Source organism: Sardina pilchardus, chromosome 1, assembly GCF_963854185.1.
Source record: "Sardina pilchardus chromosome 1, fSarPil1.1, whole genome shotgun sequence".
NCBI lineage: Eukaryota > Metazoa > Chordata > Actinopteri > Clupeiformes > Clupeidae > Sardina > Sardina pilchardus.
Window position 1 is genome coordinate 18922816 of NC_084994.1, and position 9599 is coordinate 18932414.

A 9599-nucleotide genomic window follows, 5' to 3' on the forward strand; every position below is an offset into this window, starting at 1 on the left:
CCAGGACTCTGATTAACCTTAACTTTGAAAGATCGCTACTTTTATAGCCTACATGGCATCCAACTAGCTACAATCCACCTCCGTCATATGCTACAATGTTACTATGGTTCTGCACGTCTGTATTTCAGCTTGGATGCAACGTGACAGTTCATTTAAACTTCGCAACGAGTTTGGCGAATTAATATTCAAGTGTGATACGGGAACTACTTCACAGGTAGCAGGTTATACGAAGTTAATGGCCACCCCATCAGCCAATCAGAGAAGAGAATTCCATCGTTGAGGGAGATAACTTTAGATATACGCACGGCTATGAAGTAGTTCCAATTTTTTGGCCGTATCACACTTGAATATTAATTCGCCAAACTTGTTGTGAAGTTTAAATGCGCTGTCACGTTGCATACAAGCTGTAAAATACAGACGTTCAGATCATAGTAACGTTTAGCATATGACAGAGGTGTCATTTAGCTAGTTAGGTGGCAGTAGGCTTAGAAAAATAGCAATCTTTCCAAGTTAACATTCATCAGAATCTTGGGATATGCCATCTTGACAACGGGAGATTAGAACTAACGACTGGCTTTTGGCCATAGCAACCATCCATTTAGAACTAGTAACCGCAGTTTGAGAAATTAGTTGAAATGTGTCTGGGAAAAGTAGTTCTACAAACAAAACAGTTCTAGCGATTAAAACATTTAAATTAGCACCGGAAACGAACACAACGCAAGTGGCAACAGTGGAATAAGCGGGATAATGGACTTCACGCCGTGCGGTGACTTTTCTAGACGGAACGTCCCTCCGCTTCGCGTCGGGCCATATCACCGTCTAGAACGTGCATTAACTTTGAATAACCGCACGGCGTGTCGTCCATTATCCCGTACATAATCACCGCTCCGAAGGTATAATGACCGCTGCCAATGGCAACGGGTTCACTCAGCTAGATGTAGCGGAAGCCACGAAACGGTAGCCAAATCATTACTAAAGACACATTGAGATGAGTTTATTTTGTCGTTTTGGCAAGTAGCCGTATAATAAGCGTGATAATGTATAGAATGCCGGTCATTATCGGAAAATAATTCCCTTCAGGACGAAGCTAAACCCCGATAATGACCGGCGTTCTATATATTATCCCTTACATATTGATAGAGTGATGCATGCAAGTTTTCTCAACACATGAGCATTTAGCTTAAAAGAACTGCATAGTGGCCTAACAATATTTGCTCATATAAGAAAACCGATATGTTCCATAATATGTAGGCCTACCACAGCATTTTCATTTTAAGGCAACAGTCAGTGTAATTCAGACAGTTATGCATTCTTTTTATTATCAAAAATAATAATTATATAAATAAACATATTTCATTATTACTATTATTATTATTATTTTATTTTTTTTAGGGGAGAGGGGGGGCCCTAAATTGAAATCTTTCATGGGGCCCAGAATTTCTGGCGGCGCCCCTGCTTGCATGAGAAATGCATACTGTATGTAAATGACATGCATTCCTAAATATCTTTGCAGAGCTGCAAAAAAATGGTGTCAGACCAGACACAAATCCAAGGCCTGCTGTTCATATAAAGATAAAGACAGATGACACTCAACTGGATATTGACTTGTCTAAGAACAATGCAGGTGAGTGTATTTGGTGCTTGCTACAGAAGCCAGAATAGCCCACTTACAGTGGAAAATGCTAATAAATATGATAAGCTATGCTATCAGGATCAAACTGGGTTACTACACACAATATAAGACAAGTTAGGTAAAGGGGTAATGATAATAATAATTAATAACATGATACTATTATTTTTCTTAGTATTAGTATTATTACTCCCAACGTTGGGATGTTCTTGTAAGCCTATTGGGATTTCTGTTTATTGTTTTGAATGTTTGTGTATTGTTTCCCTTGAGCAGACAAGGCATCTGCCTCACTCATGGTCTTTACCAACATGGAGGAAGTGCTCACAGCCGACTTTTTCTGCACAACAGGAAGTGACACCATCACCACTGTTATGTCCAAAGTGGTTTCTGTTACTCTGGGACCGACCACATGGCTGACAAATCCAGTAAACCTCACTCTCAAGCATACACACGTGAGGCCTTAAAATCCTGAAGTTAATGATCATTATATTATTATGGTTATTATTATTATTATTATTATTAGTAGTGGTAGTAGTAGTAGTAGTAGTAGTATCATTATTATTATTATATTTATATTGCTATTGTTATTATTAATTTTTGTTGCGTCGAGGCTATTAGCCCCGTTGCACTGTCCCATACTGTAGGTTCTCCTTTGTTTCCTGTTTTCCCTTTGTGTGCGCAAGGGGTTTCTAACATGTTGAGTAAGTTTAGTCAGAATATAAGTGAATTACGTGTGAGAGAGTTGTGTTCTGCTGTTGGCCAATGAGTGTGATTGACGAGTGATTGAGACTGTGATTTAATAAATTGATCAGTTTGTTGTTTTTGAGTGGAAACCTCCTGCTGCCCGTGCCCTTGCCTGCACCTTATATAGGATTAAACAATACCTCAGCCTCAAGTCTCCTAAAGTCTCCTGTGTGTGTGTGTGTGTGTGTAGGTTGTGCATCCTCGAGGAGAGCTCTCCTGTGTGTACTGGAATGGTGGCGCCTGGGTGGTTGACGGCTGTGATGTCACCCAGACCAACACCACCCACACAGTCTGCACCTGTGGGCACCTGTCCACCTTCAGTCTGATGATGCAGGTGGAGGTAAGTGAGTGAGATCCAGACAAAACCTGAGAGAGGAGGATGGAGGAAAGATGCAGGAGTTGGGCAATGCAAGGAAAACTCTCAGTGAAACCATATAGTCACATGTGTGTGTACTGTATGTTTCGTTTGAGTGTGTGTGTGTGTGTGTGTGTGTGTGTGTGTGTGTGTGTGTGTGTGTGTGTGTGTGTGCGCGCTTATGTTTTCATTCAAATGACAAAGTAGTGTGATCATGTATCAACAAGATGCATGAGTGAGTAGAAGCTAATATCACATTAAGTTATTACTTTTACAGACTGTTGTGTTCTAAAAATCACACAATCTCTCTCCTCTCTCTGTCTCTCCTCATCCGTAGAGGAACTGGCTAAAGATGGCTGCCATGCTCATTGGCCTGCTCTTCCTGATCCTGACCCTGGTGACCTTTGCCCTGTGTGCCCTGAACCCCAAAGTGACCAACCTGGCTCGCCTGAACCTCTGCGTCAGCCTCTTCCAGGCCCATCTCCTATCACTGCTCGTCCAGGAGCTCATCCTCCACATCCTTCCTCACAAGGTGCTCAATACAATGTGTTGGTGTGGTTGTGGTTGTTGGTTAACTGGGTTTTTGCCCTCATCCTATCTAGCTTAAAGATGTCAGCATGTTTTGAGATTTTGTTTAAATACTTGTGGCACTGTGAAATTGATGTGATATGCGTTTTGTTGCTTTATTGCGTAATGTCTCAATGGAGTTGTAGCTTCTTTTCCTTCCATGTTTTTGGAAGTCACTTTTGGCAACAGCATTTGCCAAATGTTGATTGTTTTTCACATTTCAACAGTTTACCAATGCCATCTGCCAACTTTGTTTACTTTTCACAGCTGTTGCAGACGTTGGCAGGAAGGATTATGGGTGAAAGGGAGCATGAAGTGTGCATCGATGCTGCCTTCAAAAACAATCTAAAGCCGCTTTCAGACAGACGTGTATTTCTGCTATGTTCACAGACTTTTTACGCTAGTTTCTTTTTCGTTGTGCTGTCTGAATGCATATGTCCGCATATTTTCTACCGGAACTTTTCCTGCTGCCGACCTAGTCATGTTTCCGTCAATGTTGCCGCTACAGCTGCTATGTGAATGCAATTGCGGAAAAAATCTGCACTTGTAAGTGATGATCAAGGGAAGTATTATGTGTATTTAAAGCGCCCGATATCATTGAACAGTTAGCCTACATCTCTCTAACACGCTGCAGGTAATGCAGCAATGCTACTTCCGGTGTGAAAACTACTCTCTTCCGCTGTCAGGCATGCACAGCTGGCATCATTATCTGCCCAGCGAACTAAAGCCCAATTGACGGAAAATTCTACATTAGATGAGAACAACAGGTGGCCGTATACATTTCGCATATGCTTCATATCTGAATGTCCACTACCATCAAAAACGCGGCAAGCAATTATCGCAAAATGTGTGCAAATCCTGTCTGAAAACAGCGTAAGATATCTCAGAAGGCAGCAAAAAAATATATTTTTTTGGTTTTGGTTTTGGTTTTGAATCGTACTTGCTGCCTTGCTCCCCATTTAGATATCATTAAAGGGTCACTGCACCCTAAAATAGTTTTTTTGAGCTGTTGATTGATTGAAAATACTTATAAGTGGTGAACTGTACTATTACCAGGGTTAATATTGACAAAAATCGTGTTTCTCGACAAAAGTAACATTTCGTCTGATTTTGTATTGGAGATATTGCTCTCTCGCGCATACTACCATTTGAAAACATGCCATGGCATGTTGGTCCAAAATACTATTGGAATGCTGACGTTGTCCTGCACTTCTAGTCCGACACTACGTCACCGGGTCGTTACAAATTAGGACTGAAACGCCCCAACACCTGCTGCCCTGATTAGCCTACCTGTGATAAGCCATGTCTGCAGCACTCATTCCCAGATTGACACGAAATCACCGTGGTTGATTGGTTGCAGCAGTGCTGAACTCTCTCTCCAAATTTCAGAACGTCTCGCCCATTTTCAAAGCCGTTTTCAGAAATGTGAAGTGGGTGGAGTTATGGGGTGAAGTGACTCTTTAAAGGCAGTAGTTTCTACTGTTTCAAAGAGAGCCGTAGTGTCTTAAAATTCATTCATCCTGCTCTGACAGGTGTTGTATGAAGATGTTTAATAATTAATTTGTCACACTCTGAAAGGCATTGTGTAGAGATCTTTACTACTTAATTCATCACCCTCTCACAGGTGTTGTGTAGACCAGTGGTTCTCAAGGTGTGGTATGAGTAACACTGGTGGTACGCAAACTCTCTGTTGTGGTACTCTGGGAGTCTCCAAGACGTTTTATCTCAAGAAGACATAGTCACTTCAAATGATATAGAAATATATATAATGAAACTGTATGTGAAATATAAAATATATTTACATTGGCCTACGCTACTGTATTTTAATGCTGGTCATAATGGTGGTACTTGGAGGGTCAATTGCTCTTTGAGGTGGTACTCATGGTGAACAGCTTGAGAACCACTGGTGTAGAGATCTTTACTAATTCATTATTTATGCTCTCACAGGTGTTGTGTAGAGTTCTCTCCGGCTTCCAGATTTTCTTCTACTTGAGCGGTCTTCTGTGGATGCACCTGGACATCCTGCTCCTCCTCCTGTCAATCATGATGCTTAAGAAGCTCAAGAAGCCCCATGGGGAGGGGCCAAGCTGTGGCCACTTGTCTTTGATTGGCTACGGGTTTCCATTACTAATAGTCGGTATGGTTGCTGGAGTGATGCCAGATGGATATGGCACTGAATGGTGAGCTGTGCAAGAAAGAAGGAATGGCAAAGAAAATGAAAGAAAGAAAGAAAGAAAGAAAGAAAGAAAGAAGGATAGCCATAATAATATATCACATCAACTGGCAAAAGCAGTGTGAATCCTCAGTATGTTATTTGACACATTCCCCTCCATGTGTAGGTGTGGTGTCCGGACACATGCCGGCCTGTCCTGGAGTCTGCTGGGGCCGGCTTACTTCACCTTCACTGTGAGTGGGGAGCAGCTTGCTTCACACAGTTCAGAAAAGATTAATATGTGATCTCTTCACAAATATGTGGGCAGGGGCTGTGGCATTCTCTGCATTGTGGAAAATGTTATATTAGGTAGCTGAACTGTAACATTAGTTATCACAACTCCAATACGTGTGTTGTGTTTAATAACCACGCAGTATAATTTACCGTTGTGTAATTTACGTGTAATTCATGTTGAAGTAGATACAGTAGACCTATAAAGGCAAGACAGGACACAATAACAAACAAGTAATGTAAAGACATGAGACTGAGATTTGATGAGTGAGTATTTGTGCAAAACAGTAATAATTGTTTGATTGCCCCCCCCCCCCACCCCCCTTTTAGGTTAACCTGATTATGTTGCTCATCGTCTTTATCCGCCTCTGCTTGCTGCCTTCAAATGAGTCCTCTCTTAATGAGGAGATCAGGAATGTCAGGTAACCTGGAACACATAGCTTGATACTGATGACAATTCTTATTCTAATATATATTCTTTTTCTTATAATGCACAACTGATACGTAAGGGATAATGTATAGAACGCCGGTCATTATCGGAAAATAATTCCCGACAGGATGAACAGAACCCCGACGCGCAGCGGAGGGGTTTTGCTTCGTCCTGAAGGGAATTATTTTCCGATAATGACCGGCGTTCTATACATTATCCCGCTTATTATATGGCTACTTGCCAAAAAGAGAAATGAAACTTAACTCAATGTGTCTTTAGCAATGACTTGGCTACCGTTTGGTGGCTTCCGCTAACTTCTAGAAAATAAATAGTTCGCCACAGTTGACAGTTGTTAGGTGTTGCCTGGCAACATACTTGGTAACTTTCAATGAAATTCCATTGCAACCAGCGAACGGCTTTGTTGCGGATTGATATGAAAGACGTGAATTAGAAGCACAAAACCCGTTGCCATTGACAGCGGTCATTATATACTTTCACCGGTGATTATACATATTAATCACCGGTAGAACGTTGGGGAGGCCCATTCAAAGTGAATGGGAGCTCTCTCAACATTCTAGAGAGCCATATAATAAAATGTAATAATTCATTGTTGCAGCCATAGTGTATTGTATTGTATTGTGTGGATGGTGGCAATACCCAAGGCCCAGCTCTCTCTCACACCCTCACACACACACTGTACAGTCCCTCTTACATTATGTCACACACACATACACACACCCTCTCTCACACATACATTCTCTACCACATCTTTATACACACACACACACACGCACACGCACACACACATACTGTACGCATTCCCTCTCACACATTTCTTCTGACACACTCTCCACAGATGCCAGGCCGCACGTGTGTTGGTCCAGTCTGTGGTCATCACGTCCCCCTGGGTCCTGGGATTCTTCCATATGGGCTATGGCAGTGTTCTGGACATCCTCTTCATCATCCTCAACTCACAGCAAGGAACCTTCATCTTCCTCATTCACTGTGTCTTCAATCCCGAGGTAAGCACACCAGCAAAGGCAAAGGCACATCCTGAATGACTTTTGAGCCATTTTAATTATGACTGAGGCCTTGAGACAAAGAACCATACAAGTCCATGTTTTTATTTATTTTTTTAAATGTTTGAACAACTGAGCACTACACAAAAACAGCCATGCCATAGCAGGTATTATTTTGTGTATATCTACCTGATATTATTAAATATGTAGAAATGATACATTATTCACTGTAGATGGTTAAATACAATATCTGTACAACATACACATGTTTGTATCTTTATGTATATATTAATCAGGTAAGCGTTTATTATGCAGTGTATGCAGATATATGGTTTGGGGTGTGCTTTGGAAAAGTATAGTTAGCAACAATGTTAGCAACTAACATGGTTGAAACTATGTAAGTACGACACAACTGTTACATACAAGCCACACTAGGTGTTGGACTGTAACCTGTAATATCCATAGGTTGAGAAGCCCCTCTAGTGTCCGTTAGCTGTAAAAACATACAGATTAGCCGCACTGTTGTATAAGCCACAGTGTTCAAAGCATGGGGAAAAAAACAGCGGCTTATAGTCTGGAAATTACAGCATCAGCAATCAGCAGCTCTATTCTTGCCAGTTTCAGTCCCTTTCAGAATAGGCTGTGCCTGGGGCCTGTGCTGGTTGAATGATGTACATCAACAATTACAGCTGTGGTGATGGCATTTTGAAGCCCCACTCTCCCACTCTCATTTCTAGATTGTTGTAAATGTATAATGTTTATTTTTTTCAGGTGCACACATGCTGGAAGAGATGGCTTCAAAAATTAGCGTCCGTATCACCTAAACCATTAAACAACATGTAAAGATTCTCTCTCTTCAACTTAAAAATATTGAGTCTACAATTGAATGCATACTGTAGTTTTGAACATGGCTCATATGAATTTGCACTCAAAGCAGAGTTATTATAGTATTGAACTTTTCATTGCTTTTCATTTTATGTAGTGTATCAGATTTGGTTTTGCAGATTAGTTTTTGATTTCAGTTTTTGATTTTGTTTGTTGTACAAGTGCAAAAGAATTACCAAGTTTTCTGTAAAGATTAATATGTGATCCCTTTCAAAATATGTAGACAGGGGCTGTGGCATTCTGGAAATGCATTCAATACACATGTTGTGTTTAATAAACATACAGTACACTTTACTTGTAATGACCAAGTTAATTAATTAATTATCAGTAGTGTAAATGTACTCCACTAAGTGAGCATTTGAACAACTTGAAATTACATATTTTCCTGGAAAAGAAATTGCAATAGTACAGGACCTGAGAGAGATTTGTATGCGCTTCATTTAGCGGAGAATATCTCAACTGTTCTAGACTAATATGACCCCATTGAACAACGTGGGATGTGTGCCAAAATCTCTATCCGGGACGAAAGTCCTGAAAATGACCACAATAGGTGACACTATAGATAACACTATTATTACACTAGAGGTGAATGGGACTTTTTTTTCCCTTTATAGATATCCTCATAAACTTCTACCAGATTAATGTTCATGTTAAGAGAAATACTTTTTGTATTACACTTTGTCTAACTTGTTTTTTAAAATATGCAAATGAGGCAATATCTGATTAAATGTGCGTACATACTGTACACTCTTGAAGCAACAGCTTTTCTGAGGTGATCACAATGTTTATCTGACCATGTAGTGTAAGAATTCTGGTTTGATATTTGGGGGTCTAACAGCAAAGCTGAAGAGTTTCGATATGCATAAGCGTTTACTCAATACAGCCAATCAAAATTGACTGCGAAGCCGGCAAACAGGAAGTGAGCTCATATCTCATACCAACGCTTTGATATATGAAGTCCAAACATTGGTAAGGGGACTCGTTAACTGATTGTGATGACGCACTAGGAAATTGGCATCGTTTGGACTCTATAGGGGGCGCTGTGATACAGGAAGTAAGCTCGTATCTCAGCAACGCTTTGATGTACGAAGTTCAAACTTGGTATGTGGACTTGGTACCTGATAGTGAGGACGTGCTAGAAAATTGGAATTATTTGGCATCCATAGGGCGGGCTGCGATACAGGAAGTGAGCTCATATCTCAGCAACACTTTGATATACGACGGCCAAACTTGGCACAGGAACATGTTATCTGGTTGTGAGGACGCACAATGTATCTCTGTAACGTTTTGTTGTACGAAGGCCAAACTTGACATGGGACATGGGGTGCCTCTCATTTGGTCTTTTATACAGCCTCCCTTCCTTCCTTGATCCTCGTCCTCACAGATCTAGATAAAGAATGATGAGGTGGCAACAATGGGATAGTCTATCCAGTGTTAGTTATAGATCAGTGGGAACGAGCCTGGAGGACTGAGGAGAGAGTTTGAGAGCCACCCATGGTATCTGTTTAAGAGGACGCACTAGGAAA

At 40.9% G+C, this 9599-nt stretch overlaps 1 protein-coding gene across 1 annotated transcript in view; it reads left to right on the plus strand.

Annotated features, from left to right (window-relative positions):
- LOC134083805 (adhesion G protein-coupled receptor E3-like) overlaps window positions 1-8297 on the plus strand; it is a 10644-nt gene extending 2347 nt beyond the window's left edge. The window contains exons 4-12 of the mRNA XM_062539828.1: window positions 1514-1624; window positions 1904-2082; window positions 2565-2714; window positions 3067-3261; window positions 5244-5476; window positions 5636-5702; window positions 6070-6161; window positions 7026-7191; window positions 7960-8297. Coding sequence (XP_062395812.1) covers window positions 1514-1624; window positions 1904-2082; window positions 2565-2714; window positions 3067-3261; window positions 5244-5476; window positions 5636-5702; window positions 6070-6161; window positions 7026-7191; window positions 7960-8031 — 1265 coding nt within the window. The 3' untranslated portion in view covers window positions 8032-8297. The remainder of the gene's footprint in view (window positions 1-1513; window positions 1625-1903; window positions 2083-2564; window positions 2715-3066; window positions 3262-5243; window positions 5477-5635; window positions 5703-6069; window positions 6162-7025; window positions 7192-7959) is intronic.
- Window positions 8298-9599: the final 1302 nt, after the last annotated feature.